General features: G+C 42.7%; 1 protein-coding gene across 41 annotated transcripts in view; it reads right to left on the bottom strand.

Moving 5' to 3' along the window:
* Positions 1–20980, bottom strand: part of FHIT (fragile histidine triad diadenosine triphosphatase) — a 997853-nt gene that overhangs the window by 189128 nt on the left and 787745 nt on the right. For all 41 annotated transcript variants that reach the window (XM_039481728.1, XM_039481723.1, XM_039481722.1 and 38 more), the window contains 2 exons: positions 15225–15370; positions 14244–14273 (listed from right to left, as the gene is read on the bottom strand). In XM_039481728.1, coding sequence (XP_039337662.1) covers positions 14244–14273; positions 15225–15370 — 176 coding nt within the window. The remainder of the gene's footprint in view (positions 1–14243; positions 14274–15224; positions 15371–20980) is intronic.

The raw sequence follows: 20980 nt of genomic DNA, 5'->3' as shown, positions 1-20980 counted from the left end.
TTTGTCACACGGGTGCAGTCTATGTTTGGAGCAGGGCCCGTTCCAAGGTATGGGTAACAGGACCAGGGAACACAGCACAAAAGAACAGAAAGCGAGCAGCAGTCACGTCTTCTCAATACACTACAGCTAAGGAATACACTGGCCAATATTTCCTATTTATTTCTGGCAAGAAAATCTAATCCAAGTTCATTTTTTAGAAACTCAATAGTTATTCGAAATTAGATTACTCAGCAAATTAAATAATACATTTCTCTACCTAGGCACTGCCTCTGCCTCCATTGCTCCAAAACACAACTTTGCTCCCTCAAGCACTAGGAGTCTTAGTTTCAAAACTAGTTATGGATTTGATAATTTAATAACATGGAACAAGTAATTGTTCAGGGGGATATTTATGATTTCATTAGATTCTACTGGTAATCAATAGTTATCCATTAATTCATTAATTTACACAGTCCTCATCTTTGTCCAAATACAGAAATTCTGTGGAAGTAGATTTTTTTCTCTATTTGTGCTCATTCAGCTTTCCTATGGAAGGAGGCTGTATATATCCAGCTGTATATATTAAGTAGAGCAAATAAGTGCGCAGCAGGAGTACATGTGTGCCCTACAGATCTGACTGTGGGATGAGCTATAATACTAAAACCAAGGAAAAGAAATAAAACAACAGGGCCTATTCTCCACGGGATGCATGCATAACTCTCATTAATGTTAATAGAAGATATTGAATGTGTGTGCACTGAGGGGAGTTTATTAGAATCTAATAAATTCTGTGGTTTTTCCTTGGTGTCATTCCTATAGTTGCACATTGTGACAGAGCGCTGCTTTGGGTGAAAAGAAAGACATACAAAGAAAGTAACTCCATACCTCAAATTATGCTTTATGGACATTATTAAAATAATCTACTGTGCATATTTAGTTACTTAGATTACACAAGCAAATTGTAATTGGGCATGCAAATAAACAGTTGCACATTTAGCTGGTTGTTTGCACACCCAAGGTCAAGTTCTTTGCTTTGTAAATATGTGTCACTCCATTGAACCAGCTGAGAATTGGGCTCAAAGTCCCAGAAGTTATGTGGGGAAGTGGGACTCAATGAATCGGAAATGGGGTACAGAACTATTCGCCATGAGGTCTCCATTTTGAATACAAACAAAAGGCCTGAATAACTAGGTTAGTGCTTCAGTTCTCTTCAGAGCTGACAAATATGAACAAAAACTACCACTAAAATTGGCACTAACTGGTTTGCTTGTTAGTCTGAGCAAAGAGAGACCAAGAACTGAATGGGTTTGCAACTGATCTCACACCCCTTGAAGTGGCCTCTCCATAAAGGGCTCAGGCACCCTGATGAGCCATTACATAGAGCTACCAATGCTGTGCCTCCTCTCTGGGCAAACAGTCCTACGGCTGTCAAAATGGGACTGCTCACAAGCATTCAATCCATTTAAATACATCTAAAACCTGCTGCTGGAATGACACCCATTTAAGGTTAGAATTTTAGCTGTTTTCTCCACCCTCTGATACAGAGCTTGGATCTATGCCATGGGATGAACAGGAAGCAATGAGTATTCATTGGGGCAGCTACCACAGAGGCACCTGGCCAGAGGACTAGCGGGAGGGAAGGAGATGAGAGAGGGTTGTAAAAGGGAGTGGAAAGAAGGAAAATAATACTAGAAAAAGAAAACAATTAACAGGATGGATTTCTAATATCACTTCACACATTTTGCTTGCCTGTCTTGCCTACGTACACGGTAAGCTCTTGAGGTGACAGACTGTCTTTCTGTGTGTTTGTGCAGCACCTGGCATACTGTAGCTGCTCAGCATTAAAGAAGAAAAGGGGGTGACAAGTCGAATTCCTGAGCAGATTACCAAACAGCACACGTTTTTTCTCCATGGAAAGCTTGATTAGCGTAACACTGGATGTCTGTTCAACTTTTTATCCTAGAGATTGCAGGCCTTGTTATGGCCTACCATACATGCTTGCTTTGCTACACTAGCAGGCAGGATTTATTCAGAGGAGACAGTATTCAATATCCATCTGTGCATGCAGACACAACATTTTGTGGGCTTCCACCCAGAAGTAAACAAATGACAAATTTCCCAGACTTGCAGTCTTCCATTGTGGTGCTCAATCTCTGTTCTCATTGAGGAGTTAGAGATTAGCACACTATGGTTGTACTCAGTAACGACAGACCGTACCCACACCATAGCGCAGAGTGGAGCAGAAAAGCACGGGAAAGGGGTGTGGATGTCATGAATCTGCATTAACCACCCCTCTCTGTAGCCCCAATTTGCCCTTCAAAAGACCTTCCCTGCCACCTCCACGTGGCTCTTTTGGGAGAGGTGGTGGTGGGCTAAGGCAGGGAGCTCCTGTTCCATGCTGAATAGTCTGGAGGCAAAGGGACTTTCATCAGGAATTCCAGCATAAAACCAAACAGCAACAAAATTCTGCTTGGAGGGTTCACAAAGGACACATACAACAGGGAGGAACGTGGGTCTTCAGGGAGCCCTGCTTCCAGGAACGAGGGCAGCGGGAAGGATTCCTGCACCAGGTTTCCAGAACAGATAGTGTCAGCATTCCTTAATGATCCACGCCTGCGCTAACCCCACCCAAAAGGTAAAGATTATGATCGTTTCTATGATACCAGCACCAGAGACCCCAATACCAGCAACCCAGGATAGGCTAGAGATGGTACAACCAGGCATGTGATGAGAAGGGAAAGGGAGGTGATGCAATGTGCCGTCTGTTTCCTAGTGTGTCAATAGCAGAGACGGGAGTAGATCCCAGGTCTCCTGGCTCCCCGTTCAGTGCTTTACCCACTGCACAACTCTGCCTCTCAGCTGACATGGGGAGAATAGTTCAGTCATTCTGTAAGTTCAGATGATCTCTGAGTACTTTATCCTTCCCGTGAGTTATCCACTTGGAAGGGCTGAGTAGGCTCCTAATTCCAGCTCCCGCCCTGTTCTTACTGCATGTCAGGGCTTCCTTCAGCAGTTTAAGAAAAGAGGCTCGTTCAATCAGCTCTCATTAGTTATCATCTGCTAGAAACGTTCTGTTGATAAAAAATGAGCACGAGACCTTCTGATCTGGCGACAGGTGTTGAAAACTCCTGCAAGGAACTGAGCATCTCAGAACCATGCAGGTTGAAGTCCCATCTAAGGAAGAGTAGGGATCATGGAAAAGAAATGGGAACAGGTAAGATTTAAGATTAATTTTGCTCACCCAGCCAGTTGTTATAGTTAAAACTTTATTTTCTGAGAACACATATTTTATCCCAAAATTGGACAAAGATGTTACAGCTGGAAACCTACAACTCTGTGTTGAACTCGTCTGTCAAATGCTAATTAAAAGGATCAAAATTGTTAAATCATTCAGTTGGTCTCCATTGATTCATTCCTTATTGCAGCATTAGTTCTGGACATTTGAAATAGCAAGACACAACAAAAGTCAGGAATGCCTTTAGCTAGGAAATGAATTGCATGCGGGATTCTGAGAATCTGAACTGGAATGTTTTTCCTTCAAAATCTGTGTAGGTATTGAGTACTTATGTAATGAAATAAGAATCATGAACAGCACCAGCTTAATGCAGACAGTACAATATATGTAATATACTTTAATCCTGACCTGTAACACCTCTTTCTATTTAAGTGGCAGGTCTCTTTCTGAAGAGAGTCTGCCAATCATGCTTAAATGTATCAAATTCATTGGTGTCTTTTCTGGGATGCACAAACTGGGAGGAGTAGAAAACCACCAAATTAGTTGTTGGGCGTGACATAAGTTAGAATCTGTTCTCAGGTCTCCAAGTGGGAAAAGGCCAGTGCACTAAATCAGGGGCAGAGTCTACTGTGAGATTCATGACCATAAATCCTGCATAACTCCACTGAAGTGTGTGCAGTGATTTCTGCCCTGCTGCCATAAACCCCAATTTGGGCCTCACTGAGGCTCAAGAGAATGCCAGAGCCTCTTATGGTGAATTAAGAACTAGATTTTGTTCTATTTTTCCCCTTTTCAAAGGCAGCTCTGTTACACATGATAAGGTAACATTTTCCTCCCTCTTCCTCTTGTCCCATCAAGAGCCGGGTGAGCCCTTTTGCATGAATGTTTTATCTGATAAATGTAACCTTGGTTTTCTGTTTGTAAATCACACGCACACAGGGACTTTGTTTTCTACACACTTCTCCACTGTGAGCTAATGTGGTGATGCAGAACATAGACTAACATATGCACCACTGGGACTGAGCACCATTAAAGGTCAAATCCCAGATGTATTTGTCATTTCTAAAGATCAGAAGATGGCCTAAATGTCTAATCTTTCAAGTGAGAAAACCTGTCTGCCTTACATTTTTTAGCATAAAATTTACTCAAGCAGTACTGGGTTTTTATGGGCTTTTTATGGACAGCCCTTCATCCTCTGCAGTTGATGTAACTTGCATTGAAAAATATGGGGCCAGATTTACTCTTTTATTTATTACATGAATTTATAAGGTAGCCATCACTCTGGTAAATGGGTGCCCTTTGTCTGGCTTAAATTGGATCATTAATATTCCAAAGAAGAAGAGCAAAACACTATGATCCTCTGATGCCACAAGTGACACAGGATGGAGTGGGATCCAGCCAGACAGCTGAGACACGGAAGTTTCACAGCTCAGTCAGCTGCAAATGGCTTTGGGCTAAAAGATGCAACAATTTCTAAAAGTGGCCAAGTTTGTGCTTGCAGGAAGCATCCTTCTGTCTCTCACTTACACATATATATAAGTGAGGGAGAGGCTGGTTCTGTCCATGAGCCGCTGTGCATCCTTTCTTACCTGTGTTCCCTTTGTATGGGCAGTTCCTTAGAAGGACGAGGGCCCCACCAATTAGGTAAGAATGTGGTCACAAAATAACAGCAAAATCATCAAAGGTTGGAATTTTGGCGTGTGGTATTTTGCTATAAAGTGAAACATATTGCTAGGAACAAAGCTAGTCAGAAAAACCTATTAACACTGGATTCTAGCTTTGCAGCACTTGTTTAATAAATGATTTACACCCCATACAGAGTACAGCACAGTGTCAAGTCCAGCCGGTGGGTTAAATGGCAACACTTTCATACACAAGGCATTGCATGTGTCTCAGAATGAACGCTATTCTGCCCTGAAACAGAAGGTTGTTTAACACAAACACTGCATTCGCTGAAAAGTGGTGAGAAAAGGTTTAAAGGTGTTTGGATGACAAGTTAAGAGGTAGCATAACAGAGATGAAGCCAGGAAAGAGCCCTTGTACACTAAGCTCCAGAAAATTAATCAGGCAGTTTTGATGGCTGGACCTTAGACACTGGCTGGGATTCATAGAAGATCTGTCTTTGCAGAACAATGGACTGTTCTGTAGGACCTGCACTCAGTGGGATTTGGCTAGATATACTCATTCACACAGAGACTGGTTTAAACATAGTGCTGTAATGAGGAGCAAGTATAATGAACATTGAAATGAAGGGTTCTTTCAAATTCAGGTGCAAGAGCTTGAGTCTGATCTCGGTGACCCTAGTGCAGATCAGGAGTCACTGCTAGAGCTCGATGGGAAGTTTTCATTGAAACATTTTTCATCAAAAGATGCTTGCAGGAAGGGACAGGTTTCGACACAGATCCATTTTGGGAATTTGACATTTTGGGGGCTTGGGGTCAAAATGACTTTTTGCTTGGAAATTTAAGTTAATTTATAGTAGAAAAGATATTAAAAAGTTCACAATCAAAATGAAACTTTTCAAAATTATCAAAACAAAACAATTGGAATGACCCAATCTGCATTTTTTTTCAATTTTTGATTCATGAAAATTGTTAAAATCTTGACTTGTCATCCCAATTCAGGATGGAGAAAAAATGTCAACATCTTGAGAATTCTCACAGGACAGGAAAACCATTTCCCATCCAGCTACAGCAACTCCACTGAGGCAATGGAGTTCCACTAGTATAAATCCAGAGTAGCTGAGAATCTAGCACTGTCTTTTTTTAATAAGGAAGCAAAATGATTTTCCAGATTGCTTGGAGGAGAGTGGCATGTTTCTTGCCCAAAGCCTCTTCGGAAAAAAACAAAATGGGTAAATATTTAAACTGACTTCCTCAAACTAGGCCTGTAGCTTTCTAGTGCTCTGGATGAAGAAGGGAACCTGATGCCCTTCATGCTGAGGGTAATTATGTTTTCAATAAGCAGTGTGTGTCCAGTGCTGCTGGGTGTCCCAGCAGGGACCATGTCCTCACAGGGGCGTGCTCTGGCTTGAGTCTAGGAAGTGACTGACTGGCAGCTACGTTACTCACATACCTGAAGTTGCATAACTTAGATCGATCTCCCTCTGTAGTGTAGACAAGGCCTCAGCCTCGGTGCAGATATTCGTTTAGTTGCTGAAGCTCTTGCTGGGTATGGAGTGGTGTTGTGAATTGGGCAGGCACATTTCTGCTGCCAGAAGCAGCAGATGAACCTCACACGTGCTCCAAGTGAAGCGTGTGAAAGCCTTCAGGGGAGCGAGGCCTATGGCGCGCCAAGATCATTACTGCTTGTCCAGCCTGTTGGCCTCTCTGCCGCCAGTTTCAAGTCTCTGGCTTGTCTGCCACTGGAGCTGCTGGTACAGTGCCAAAACGCTGGGACAGAGGCTAGGGGTGTAGCCAATGGCATTTTATACCAGTTAATATCTACATGTGAATGTGGATCATTAAGTTGAGTATTTAGGCCCATTCACTAGCAACAACCCTGATATATTCTTTGGGGAGTTTTTTAGGGGATGGGGCTTACAGTTAAACCAAGGAAAAGGGAGACTTTTCTAAGAAAGCAAATAGCCTGGGAAAGAAAGAGCGCATTCTTAGCCGAGAATGAGAGAGGTTTTCTTTCCATTAGGCTGGCTCAGACAATGCCCTTTGTAATTTCCAGTTTACTTTCCCCATTTATAACTATAATAAATTGATTGCACGATTTTTTCTTGTTTTTACTTTACAGGCCAGTCCATACAGAGCCTATTTCCGGTCTGTCTAGGGATGTATTACGATATTACTCTGCAAGTAAGTCTGGGATCTAATACCATGACATGCTTTAGTGGGAATTCAAAATCATCGAGCCCCATCAGAATTCACTGCAAAAGAGACTCTCGCAATGGCTCCTGTCTCCTTACTTTCAGGGAGCCTCGCAACCTGGTATTTCTACATCAGACTTCGTTATCCAAGTCATCATTTCCACTTAGCAGTGCCCCAGCCTTTGGTGTTCTCAGAGTGGTGTCACATCCATCAATCACTGGGGAGTCTCCATGTTCTTAGTACGCCTGTGTCTCCTGCAGCCTTCAAACAAAGCATTCTGATTTGGCAGGTAGTGCAGCCACAATCTCGCCTGTCCTCTCATCAATGTCTGCTGAGTTCTAATTACAGAAAATGACCTGTATTGATTGCATGCACCATGAGAGACGTCTAGCATCTTCCTTCAACTTCCTGCATGTTATGATGATGTATATTACAGTAGTGCCTAAAGAACTCCTTGAAGATCAGTGCCCCATTTTGCTAGCTGCCTGAAGGGCTCACAATCCAATTGAAAACAAAATGCAACAAGTGACTGTGACAAACCAATGGAGTGAACAGAGGAAGAGGGTAAAAGAAATGAGATTCTGTGAATACAGTTAAGCATGGGAACAAATCGCCTAGGGAGGTTGTGGAACCTCCATCATTGGAGGTTTTTAAGAGGAGGTTGGACAAACCTCTGTCAGGGATGGTCTAGATAATCCTTAGTTCTGCCTTAGTGCAGGGGACTGGACTCAGCGACCTCTCGAGGTCCCTTCCAGTTCCTTCTTTCCCCCATTTCTATTATACATAGGTTAGCTATTGCAAAACTTGATGGTGCAAAATAATTCATTTTAAAAATTAAATTTAAAAGCCCCAGATCTCTCTGGCTATTTTAACCAAATAACCATAATTGCTTGGCTGATTTCCTGTTGGCATCCCAGAGATAGGACTTGAGAAGGGATCTGAAGGAGAAAAAGGCAGTGAATTATTATGGAGGAGCAGAATTATGAAGTGCCTGGAAGGCAAGGACAAGAAGCTTGAATTTAATGTAGTGGAAAATAAGGAGCCAGTGGAGGGCTTCAAAATAAGGGGTGACAAGGTCTGAAATGTCCAACTGGAGCAGCCAATACCTAGAGACACTGCCTCTTTCCGATGCAGCATATTCCTAGCTTTAAACAGATTTCTCATCAAAAACCCCAAACCCAAATGTTGTTTAAAAATGGAAGGAAAGTTATGAGCTGAAAGTAGCCACTGCTGTCCTGAGGCTACTGGATTTGCAGTGCCAATTACAGAACTGCAGCCTGACATATTCTACAGCAAAGCACCATCAGTGTGGTTTGAAAAGCAATAAGTGAGGCTACTGTACTTTGTCAAACCATTTTTTGCACATCTTACAAGCTTTCAAGAGCAGCAAAGGCAAACAGACCATTTGGTCTCAGGTCTCATAGTGCATTTCTACGGTTCAAACCCTGTTTGCTTTTCTTACTTGTTTTTTCACTTGGAATTTTAAATTTGTTTATAACCAAGTATGTTTTGCATTTTGCACTTTTCTTCTGAGTCATCTTTGTGTTGCTCTCTATTAAGAGAGCAAAAGACGGTTTTCAATGTGTTATTAAACAAGGATTCACATCTGCAGAGAAACTCTGTTGCCATATCAAAGCGTTGTGGTTAATAATTTTAAACCTTCTGATACAATCAGTTTGTGATGTGATGTGATGTAATTAATTTGAGTAGTGAAACCCCAAGTCCAGCGCATTAGGCAGATAGGATGAAAATGTTTGCGGTAGGCGTAAATAAATACTGCACTCTTCACTTCAGCTTAAGATTCCTAAAGAATGCAAACCAGGTGGATTGATTTAGTGCAGCATTAAAAAAGCATCTGCGAAAGAAAAACATGCACATCAAAAAATAATGGAGAAGCAATCTTCGCAGTGTAAAATAATTAGTGGAATATGTGACACCCAAACTAAATTTCTGCATACGTACTCACACTGCCAGCATCGGCCTGGCTTTCTTATTTCTTTACGTGAACCTGAAACTGGTGAGCTGGCAGGCAGTTGTGAACATTGCTGAGAGGACTGAGATTTTGACACTGTTGCAGAATGAGATGTGTGTTAATAGGTGTTTGTGCAACAGACACTTGCTGTGCAATATTATCTTGTCTCTACAGATAAATTAGCTGCATCATACCCCTGCCAGCTTGATTTGTGTAGCCTTTCGAGAGTACAGAATGCCTGGCGTTTCTCAGGATGGCTGCAATCCCACATCAAAGGCCAGGCAGGCTCAGGGTTTATTCCCTAGTAAGCTCTATGCCCACAAAGTCAGGATACACATTTATTGACTTGGTCTTACAAAGAAGGCTGTAGATTACACAAGGGTAGATTTTCAAATGCTGCTCACTTGACATACACTTAAAAGCCCTGTGTTAAGCCACGGAGCTGATTTTCCTGCTCCAGTGCAAGGATTTGGATGGTCCAGGTGCACACAAACCAAACCACCACCTTCCATTCCAAATGCAAGGGGCACTACACAGACCTGCCCTGCACTAGAGAAAACTGAGCACAGACTGCAGAAGTAAAAATTCTTTACAAGAGAATCTACAAGCAATTTTCCCCCTGTGGAGAGGAAGAAAGAAACAAGGAAAGAACTGCATGTGAGTCATGTCCATTGAGGCACTACTGGAAGGCAACTGGACACCACAATGATGGGCACAGTAGAAAAACCTCACCAGAATAAAACAGAAAGGATACAAATGTACGTGCACAATTCTGAACGACAGTGTCTGCTTCTTTCACACATGACTGGGGAATGGGCAGAACCCACCTCCTGGATGCACAATCAGATCATTGCCCCAGACTTGAGAGTGGATTGTATCTCCCACAAGCCTACTTGGAAGTGGAAGAGGGAGGAGTCAGCCATCCCTGTAGAATTGCCCCTCCATTTCCAGGCCCTTCCTGGAGCCCAGGTTGGGGGTAGAAGAGGGGTCCTGCAAAGAATCTGTGTCAGAGGTCTTAAAACATACTGCTCCCTTTTACTCTGCACTCTAGGATTCTGCAGGATTTCCTGGCCAGGCAGATGTGTTGAGTCCTGTTGCCTGACAGCCAGAGTGGGGAGGGAGCAGGAGACCCCTGAGCAAGTAAAGATCATTCATGGGGTCTGGGATGGACTCACTGCTTCTTCCATAGGAAGATCTCTCTCCCACACACACAAACAGGAGTATTTAGAAGTAGCACCATGAAGCTGCCTAGAACTTGCAACTGCATGCTCTGTATAAGGAAGTGGGTGTACTCGCCGTCTGAGCAACCTTGACTCTGAGCATTTGAGCTTAGGTGACAGACGCTCATGATCACGAAAGGCAGTATTAAATTGAATGAAACATAACAGACATGGCTGTAACCATCCATATTAGCTGCTACAATACCTCTAGGTGGACGTATTTGAAGATCTTGGTTCTACTCTGCGACAAGCCACCATTCAAGTGTCCCAGTAGAAAAGAGAAATCCAAAAACAGTGTAAGCAGGGCAGCATAAAGGACAATCTAGCCAGTCATTTGATATCATGGCATTGGCTATCTAGCACTAGGCTCTGGATTGGCACTGCAAAAAACTATATAGGATATCTGGGTAAAACCTAAACACCTCATGTAAACACCACGGAATCACAGCTGCCATCAATAGATACACTAAAACCAACAGAATCATCTCCTTGACAATCAAGATATCTGTTATATATACACAGTGTAATGTGCACACACACACACACACACACAGAACATTTATAATTACAGACGGATCCATACTGAAGCTACAATTTATACTTAAAATAGGATTCGACTTCTTTCATACGCATGAAAAAGACAGCCTAGCTTCTCCAAAATTACAGCACATCCTCGTGGAGCACAAGAAAGAATTGACGTAACTCGGCTCATTGGTTTATTAGTTGTAAGCATTTTAAAAAAGCCCCCTGATAAAAAGATTCTTGTTTCTTACCTTCTTTTGCAGACTTCACTAGCAAACAAATTGCTAATTTTCCAGACTGACTCACTCATGCACTGAAGCAAACTCTACAACATCGGCTACTGATTAATTTGATTGAAATGCAACTTTCAGTCTTCTCAAATGTTCATTGAGGGTGACGCTGTTGTTAAAAGTAGGCAAGCTACAGGCCCCGATCTGGCAGACACTTGTGCAGGTACTTCATTTTAGGTCCGTGAGTAGTCTGAGTGTTGCCAGGATTGGAGCCTTAATGTGATGGTTGGGATGAGCATCATGATGATAGCAGGCTGGTACGGCACCGAGTGGAAATGTTAATGTAGGACTGTTGTGGCTGGGCTTTTTTTAGTGTTAGTGGCTGTTGGAAGGAATTATACTGGAGCAATTTTAGCTTTGTATCTAGCCCGCTAGATCTTTTGCAAGCTTCTTAGGGTACGTCTTCCCTGCAGAGTTAGCCCTAGCTGTTACCGGAATGTTCTCCTACTACAAAAACCACCTACTCAAGGTTGGTGGCATTTTCAACCCAGGTTAGCTGGCTAGCTCTGGGGTACGGGGCGACACCCAAGTGCTGCTTTCGCCTGGGCTGATAACTTCTCTCCCGCACACACACTTTGCAGTGGGGATGCAGGACAAACCAAGTGAGTGCAGATAGTCCTCCAATGCTTTCCCACAATTTCCCCCACGTGCTCAGAAGAACAGACAAGTTCTCCCACAATTCACTGGGAAAGAATAATAATGATAATAATAATAATTATTATTATTATTATAATTTATTATTATTGTAGCGTTAAGAGCCAGGGGATTGGCCCCAGATGTCCTAGACACACCCGGGGAGCACAGCACTAGGGGGACACACTCGGCGAAGTAGGACTCACACTGGGGAAGGCTAATCTGTCTGCTCAGACCCAAGCTGACTGCAGCACACACATAGCCTTACGGACCTCAGTGGCAGATGTGCTGTAGAGCGAGGAGAAGGCTAAATATATGCTCTGGCCCACTGTCTCTAATTAAAAATGAAATGCAGTCCCTTCCCCAGAATGAATTTGACACCCTCGAGGTGAATTAATAACATTTTCTGTTTGGGATTAGATAACTGTGCATTTCTCATATATAAATAACCAACACACTACATATTTGATGTAAGATGTGTAAATTATTCATGTATCAAGTAAGTGGCTTCAGACTTCATGATCCCCAGCCACCTGGGAGGAACACAGCTATTAAATTACCCATCCCCACTGCACTATTTTCCTTAAACAAGACGCAGATCATAGTAATCTGAGGTAGGTTCTGAAAGTTCCTAATTCTCTGAACACAATCATTGTTTGCATTTTCAGGTGAGATATGTCATCAAAATGATGACAACACACTGTAGCTTTGTCCAATGATGCCGAAAAGTGGAAAAATGCAACCTGCTAACTTCCTATTTCTGAAAACACACTCACTCTTTCTAAGTGCAGGGGCTGATCAGTGGGTCATTACACTTGTTAGGGCAGGTCTACACTAAGGGCGGGGGTTGAACTAGGGTACGCAAGTTCAGTTACGTGAATAGCGTAGCTGAATTCGAAGTACCCTAGTTCGAACTACTCACCCGTCCAGACGCCGCGGAATCGAAGTCCGCGGCTCCAAGGTCGACTCCGCCACCGCCTTTTGCAGTGGAGGAGTACCGGAGTCGACCGCGGCGCTTCCGGAGTTCGAACTATCGCGTCCAGATTAGACTCGATAGTTTGAACTCCGAGAAGTCGAACTCACCGCGTTGACCCGGCTGGTAAGTGTAGACTAGCCCTTAGAAGTGCGGGACGGGGCATTCCATGGGACCGTGTGCCTACATATTTTCACAATTCATTGGCTGGACCGACCCATGCACATACGCTTTGTACAAATAGAAAATTAGGTATATTTACCTGCTTTTTTTCTTGGATCTTTTAAAGCCTAAATATATATTAGTCACTGTCCTCAATCAAGAAAGATATGCACATTTTTCACTTCTAATTTTGATCATTAGCACTTATGTTTTTCTCACTTTTTAAAATAGCTTCTCAGGAGCCTCTCATGGAAAAGACAATATGTACCTGGTAACAGAAAGAAATATTGTGTCTTGCTTCCAAAATCATGTTGGGGTTTAATGTCAAAGCCTTCATTTTTTAAAGAAAACTAGGCTGAAAATAATCATTTTCACCCATCAACATCCTGTTCCCAGTGCAATCTAGCAGCCTAGCATGGGAGCTACAGAATCTGTTTTGTTGCAGCACTGCAGTAAGTTGTGTTTCAGTGCTATGCATCCCATAAGCTTCCCAGCGGTCTGGAGATTTTCTTATTTCCCCCCTGCTCTCTGTTAGATATTCACAGCAAGCAATAAACGCAATATCAATGGTAAGGTCAACACGCCAAATTGGAAGTAAGTAAATTGTTTCTATTTGCCATCATTTGGTTGTCAGAGTTATCTTAATCAACCTAAACAGCTTCTTCAAGACATATAATCTGATTTTACAAAGTGCTAAACCATAACCATCTTCCTTTGATTCCAAGTATAAAAAAATAGCCCTTATTTAATGCTCAGGCATATAATCTAACTACATCTGTGTTTGCATTTGCACGATGGGGGAGTGAAACGTGGCCAGAGAACCATCTTGGATTTTATCTGTTTTATTACTCGAATGGAGAATATAATAGATTATTTTTTTTGCACTAGCATGGCTTAAAAACTGTTTTTAAGCTTCACTGGCTCCTTTAGATTTGAACTTTGCTAACAAGAATGTGATGAGAGAAAGCGTGGATAAAAAGAAGTACAGTATGCTTTTCTAATGTATTTCAGTTTAGCTGGTCCTTTCATCAGCCTCAACTCATTCAATCATGAATAGGAAAGGCAAAGAAATTATGAAGGAAAAGGCAATATTTTCACTGTCTAAACAACAACAAAAATGGCTTTCCCTCTGTAGCTTTCTATGCATGTGAAATAAACATGGTACAGCCAATTATCATCTGAGAGCCTCTCTCTGTAAGGACAGAGATGGTATTTTCACAGCTGAAAACTTTTGCCTAGTAAAGAAGAGAAATGTAAACACAGTTCCATGCAAATTCAATCCAAGTATTGACAGGCATAACAGACCCAGAATTTCTCTAACCTTAAGGATAACAAAATGATACAGCGATGTTCTGCAGATGACTAGTTTTGATCTTTTATTAGTTCTCATAATTGTCTCTTGTTAATTTGTATCCTGCATAATAAGCATAAGCACTCACCTTCACAGTTTGCCCAGCTTCAGGACCATCCTGTAAGCAAAAAATAGAAGAGTCAGATAAGTGGGGCTAACAAGGATCTCCTGGGGATTCAGAAATATTACCCATTAATAATTTAAATCCAATTTCATTGTGTGTTAATTGATAGTATTCTCCTGGGTCCCATTCAGCACAAAGCATGTGGGACCAGATGCTTTTACATTTCAGGTCATGATTAAGGGAAAGATAATATGTGAAAAGGAAATAAATACTGGCACAGTTGTTATTTTTCATGATCTCAGATCCCAGTTTTTAATTGCTAGCAATAACGTTTCTGTTATTCGTGGACATAAAATACAGAACTGTAAGCGCTGCTTTAAATCACAGCCAGTTTATTTAAATTCTTGTTATGTCAAAAATGGGGTTAACCTCCAGATTTGCTTTAAACAAAAGGATTCGTTATTTTCTATAAGACCACTGGGTCAATTTAGTTCAGTGTGTCACCCCAAAGAATACTTCAGGTAATAAACCTACATAACACACCTAGCCAACTACTGGACAAGGTTGCCTGTGGCGAGAAATTTTGGGCTGCAGGCAATGAGTTTACTCCTTCAATCATGGGCTGTGAATACCCTCATTAAGAGCTGTGCCCTGCAAACACTTTCTACTAGGAGTAGTACTTACTAGAAACCAATGGATCTTCTCACCGTTGTAAGCACTACACCTGGTGGTGTTTGCAGGGAAAGGCACCATTTTAGCTGTCATTAATTATCCAGACACTTCTTTGAATCCAGATACAGTATTTGATTGTTAATCTCCATCAGCTGTGAATGCCATAGGTTATGCTATGCTGAGTAAAGCAAAACTTAACTTCCTTATATTTGTTGAGTATTTACTGCTCCTTTGGTTTGAGCGTCCTCTTGTCGGTGGGTTATGGAACAGGGTAAAAAGCTCAATAAAACTCTAACAGGCAACAAAGCCTTTGGAGCCAATTAGTTTACAAACCTGAATCGAAATGGTGAGCGAAGTGCCACAGAAATGTTTCTCCACCACATTTCCAACCATTTGTGTTGTTTGAAATAAATCAACCACTTCTTCAGGACGGAGATCGCGGAAACGCTCCACGGGCCGGAGTGGGCAAACAAGGACATCTGAAGTGGAAGTCGTTAAGGCAGAAGTGCAAATCCAGGTATTCCAGAACAACAATTTGTTCATTTCCCCCCACCATAACCATAGGTGCTCATCCTGAAGTGAATTTCCCCTTTATTATTAAACTTGCCTTGATTTGAGGATCACAACTAAAACAAAGGAAAGGGTTTATGGTGAAAACACAGCAATCGCATTGTGGCCTCCTCAAAAACCTTCCCCATTGCCTCACACATATGACTTCTGGGACAGCATTTTCACACCTTGGTGTCTAAGGTTAAGCCCCTAAATAGATATTGCAATGTCTTCAGGAAAGTGTCCTGAGCACTCACAGCCTATCACTATTGTAGGCACCTTTTACTAGAGGGGCCTCTGAACTGGGTGTGTTCCAGTTGGGAAGACTCTGACTACAACTCCCATGATGCCTTGGGGAAGAGAGAGGGACAAGAGATATCCTCTTCAAGGGAATGCAAGGAGAGCATGCTGTGGGCTCCGTTTTTGGAGAGGAGCTGAGACTGCTTGATGGAGCTCCATACTTACAAGGAGCTGCTGCTAAACTGCTTGTAGGAAGCCAGAAGTTGCTGCTGAGAACCTGCTGGGACTTTGAACAAGCAGGGAGCCTCAGAGGCTGTTGGGGGCTTCACTGGAGCCAGGACAGAGACTGTTGCTGTGCCCAGAACTGACTGAGCTGGGCCTGCAGTGATTACGATGACCAGTGAGCTACTGGCTGTTGGTAGAGACCTCACATGCCATCTTTTGGTGAACCGTCATGCAGATATCTGACCCAAGGGATCCCTGTAAGTCACCATGCACATCCTGTGCCTTCTGCCAGTTATCAACAACTGGTCCCTGGCTCACAGTTGGCATGTAGCACCTCTGAAAATCAGGCTGCATTTCTATAGGTGCCTAAAAATGGATAGAGGGTAAGTGATTAGTGATTTGGGCATCCAACCTCAGACAGCTTAAAGGGGTCTGATTTTCAGAGGGTGGGTTCTCAAGCAAAATGGCCTTTCAACAGGGCACCTAAAACTGCTGGTCACTTTTGAAACTCTTGGGTATAAAGCCCCAACTTTAGGCATTCACGTTTAAAAATCTGGAACTACATCAATAATACCATGGTCATTACTTCAGCAACACTGCAGTCGCAACGCACTAGAAATGCTCATTTATTATTAACATTATGTATTTGTGTAAGTATAGTTAGTTAATTAGAGCGGTTTCCTTTTAAGCCTCAGGTCCAGAATGCTGAACACACATTTTTGCTTATTGTACCTCCACTCAGAGCACTTCATGAGTCAGCGGAATGTACCATCAAGTAAACAAATGAAAGTGTACAGAGACAATTCACAAAGGTCTTGCTTAGAACACAACTGCCCCACCTATCCTACCACTACATACAATCTAAACAGTACTAGAATTCCTCATTTGGGACCCTGCAAACACTACAAAGCATAAGCGTTTCTTAGTGTGAGTACAATAGGGCTGGTCAAAGTAGCGACCACTTAAGGCTTGCTGCTCATCTAGTTCTACATCGGTGGCACTCTGTGGGTTTCAGTGGAGTTGCTCCTGATTTACACTAGTCTGACTGCAGAATGAGGCCCTTAAATAGCAACTTTAACCCCATGGAAACGTTGATGACCATATGGTATGGTAAGTAAGCAAATTATTTGTGCAGCATTAAAACAAGAGCTCTAAGAATGGTTTGGAAAAAATTAAGCTACATGACATTGTAATACAGAAGTACTGTTTACTGTAATTTTAGTCCTGCAACTGTAATAGGTTTTGGAAAAGGAATATGCTGACATCAAGATAGTAGTTTTTCCCCCTTTCTGTACCTCAGTTTATCTTTACAGAGTTTAGTCTTTTCAGGACTTGGTTTTTATATATATAAAATCACCATCAGGAGGAGCTCCCCAAGTTTGAGAACTTGCTACTATCTCCGGTTTAAATGCAAAAAAATTATGTGCAATATACATACACACACCCAGTAGGAGGATTTATCCTTCTGTGTGTGTGGAATGGGGACCAACCCCACTATAGGGAATGCAAGCTCCCTGAACATAAGAACATAAGAAAGGCCGTACCGGGTCAGACCAAAGGTCCATCTAGCCCAGTATCTGTCTACCGACAGTGGCCAATGCCAGGTGCCCCAGAGGGAGTGAACCTAACAGGCAATGATCAAATGATCACTCTCCTGCCATCCATCTCCATCCTCTGACAAACAGAGGCTAGGAAACAAGTGGCAGTCCCACAGTCTCCTTCAAAATCCTTTTGAGTCTCTGAAATGTCAGTCTGACATTTGCGCAGCCTGCAGCAATGCTGCTCCTCTTCTCCTCCAGCGGGGTGAGGGAGCCTGTAGTCTAGGTCCAACAAACCAGCAAAGTCCCAAGAACACAGTCCTTACAACTAACCCTTCTGACCCTTGTGCTGCTCTACAGCTGAGCCCTCCAGTCTGGATCCCACTCCTCCTATTTATAAACTCCTCTCCCTTCCCTTGCGTTCCCATTACTTTGACTCTTACAAAGTGACACAGGGTGTGTCCCACCAGGCTGCTTGCCCACAGTGGAAACCGCCTAATAAGTAGCTTCAAATGGCTAATGAGCACAACTAGTGCCCACCACACCAAATTTTTGGATGATTCTGGCCCATCTAGCCGAGTCACTTCACCCAGCCCTGGGAAGTCTGTAGGCATACAGAGTCCCCAAACGAAAACAAGAACTGTGTATACCCTCCCCATTGTTTCTTCCCTTATTTAACCCCCTGATCAGTGGGTTACACAGATAATCACTGTATCAATTGTACTGTATACTACTCCTGCTGTAACCAGCAGATACGCTGAAGTTAAGAGGTTCATGGAAAGGTTATGTCAGGCTGAGTTTCAAAAACCCCAGGCGATATTAGTGACTTCTCATTTCAGATAAGTGCAAAGGACAGTTTACTTATATAAACAAGGACACAATTCATTCACAAAGCTTATCAAAGGGAAATATATTTGCAATTCTGCTTTGAAAGAACGGAAGTTTCCTGGCGGTTCTGTTTTGATCACTTTTCAGAATCAGCATGGTGATAGACAATAAGGGAGCGGATATCTGCCTAATTGGGACTAGCTTTTTCAAAAGACCTCCTCACCTAGAAGCTCCCGTTGTTCTCAAAGGAACAAGAGAAATCTAGTGCCAACTGTAGGTGCTAAGCACTTTTGAAAACCTGTTATGTAACAGAATAGCAGAGACATTCACTAATTGTTTTACTATAATTCCTCCTATTAAAATATTTTGAAAAAGAAGAACTACGTAGTGATGTGTGTTTAGCTAGCTGGAATTAGAAAACAGAGAACATTAGAAAATTGTCTGATTTTGAGGGCTTTTGGTTCTAAGATGCTATATCACTACCCTGAGCTAATGCAGCTATAGGGCGTAATAAAGCTCCAATAATTTATCTGCTAGTCGTCCAAGCATATTGTACAAAGCACCTTCCTAGAGGATGCTGTTGGTTGAACTTAGCGCCCAAGGGGAAAGTTGAAAACTTGCTGTGCAGCCCTGATTTCCATAGCAGGAATAAAGGAACAGAAAAACTAATTAATTTTACTCATAAAAAGGAAATTCATGTCAACAGTAAAACAGGAAAAGGGACATTTGGTTAATCTGAGTTCATTTTTCAAAAGGAAAGAAGGCAAGCCCTTGCCCTTAGGACATCTGATACTTAAATAGATAATTATCCTTCTTCTGCAGCACTGCTTTGTTATCATGGGTCAATGAACCATTCATAAATGAAAAATTTCCCTTCACTTACCTCTAGCAAAACTGCTGCTTATATTAAGCTACTTGCCGTTTTCTCCCGTTAAAGTTTTTCCAGTTTCTCCCTCACACACCTCCTGATTTCCCAGACCAGTTGTTTGGTCCCCGGCTAGCTTGTGGCGAAGGTCTCTGTAGCGAAATGAGACTCATCAGCACGGTGCCTCCTGCTGGTGATCTTGGGAATTAGCTCAACTTCCGCCCGGAGCGCCCTCCGCAGGCCAGTGGCTCACCTGCCTCAGGACCCGTGTCCTACCTGAACCCCCGTGCCCCTTAACCTGGGGTTCTGCCCCTGCAGTACCCCCACTCTGAGTCCTCCCTCCCAGTGGAACCCTCAATCCCCTATCCCCACCTTGCCTCAGTGGCTACTGCAATCATCATCTAGCCCCCGCTCCCTGGGACAGGCTGCAGTCTGTAAACCACTGGCACATCACTGGCAAAGGGGGTTGGAGCAGCTGTCTCTGCCTAACCCCAGGCTGCACCTCTGCAACCCCAGTACCTACTTTGGGCCTTTAACAAGGCCTCAGCCTGGGGAGTTTCCCAGCTCCTCTTGCCTTTCCCCAGCACCGCTCTGCCTCAGGTACCCTGCTCAGCTCCCAGGCAGCCAGGTCCTTCTCTCGCCACAGCTAGAGAGAGACTCCTCCAACGTCTGGCCCAGGGCCAGGCCCCTAACTGAGCTGGCCACAGCTGTGGCTGCTTTCCCAATCAGCCCAGCTTCTTTTAACCCCCTGTTCTCCAGGAGTGGGGCAGCCTCACACATAAATTGCTGCACTGACCATAGTTTCTACAACAATGGAGGTACATGTATTACTTGCCACATGGCTCCATTGTGCAAAAGAAAGGCCCAAGCTGGCTCAGGCCAGCTTGTGTTTTTATAATGTGAAGCACAAGTGAAGACAGATGTAATGGGTGGCACATTGGACTGTGACAGAGGAGACCTGCATTCTATTCTTAGCTCTGCCACTGACTGGCTCCTGGCAAGGCAAGACATTTCATCGTTCTGTTCTTCCCTTTCCCCTCCCACATTTTACCGGGTCTTGTCTACTTAGACTGTATTAGCTCTTTGCAGCAGGGACTGTCTCGTATTAGAGCTGATTGGGATTTTTTTGTGGAACTGTTTTTTCACTGAAAAAATGATGATTTGCCAGAACCAAATCAGTTCACAAAACAGGTTCAGTTTCAGCGAACCTCTTGACTTGCTTTTTTGGAAAAAAGTTTTGAAATAGCTGGGTAGGGCTTGGATGGTTTTTAAATTAAAAGCTTTGGGTTTTTTGAGTCAAAACAACTTTTTATTTTTACATTTTAGTAAATATAGGGTAAAAAAGTCAAAGTCAAGATTAAAACATTTCAAAATGATTGAAACAAAATACTGATTGATTGAAATTTTTCTTGGTTTGTGAGTTCGCAAATTTTTTTGCGATTTTGACTTTCTGGCCTGCTTAGTGACAGAACAAATTCTGAAAACTCACAGATTTTCACAGTACGGGAAAATGGTTTTCTATCCAGCCCTATTAAGTGTTTATTCAATGAGGCCCTGAACTCAGCTGGGACATGGAGGTGCTACTACAGTAGAAATTAATATAATAATATAAACTATAACATTCTATTCAGGGACTTTTCCCCTTCCAGTCACCCTTTTAAGTTACTGAGACTTCTTAACAAGCTAAAATACATTTTAACTCCATTTTTGGCTGTGTAAATGATAAATAATTCAAAGGCACACTCACAGACTGGAGTGTCTCCACTGAAACTTTCCATCATTTCAAAAATAATTTGGTGATAACTACAAAGAATAATGATGGAAATTGTGAATCAGAGCTAAAA

This window comes from Mauremys reevesii, linkage group 7 (genome assembly GCF_016161935.1).
Source record: "Mauremys reevesii isolate NIE-2019 linkage group 7, ASM1616193v1, whole genome shotgun sequence".
Taxonomy (NCBI): Eukaryota; Metazoa; Chordata; order Testudines; family Geoemydidae; genus Mauremys; species Mauremys reevesii.
This window is presented reverse-complemented; position numbering and strand designations above follow the sequence as displayed.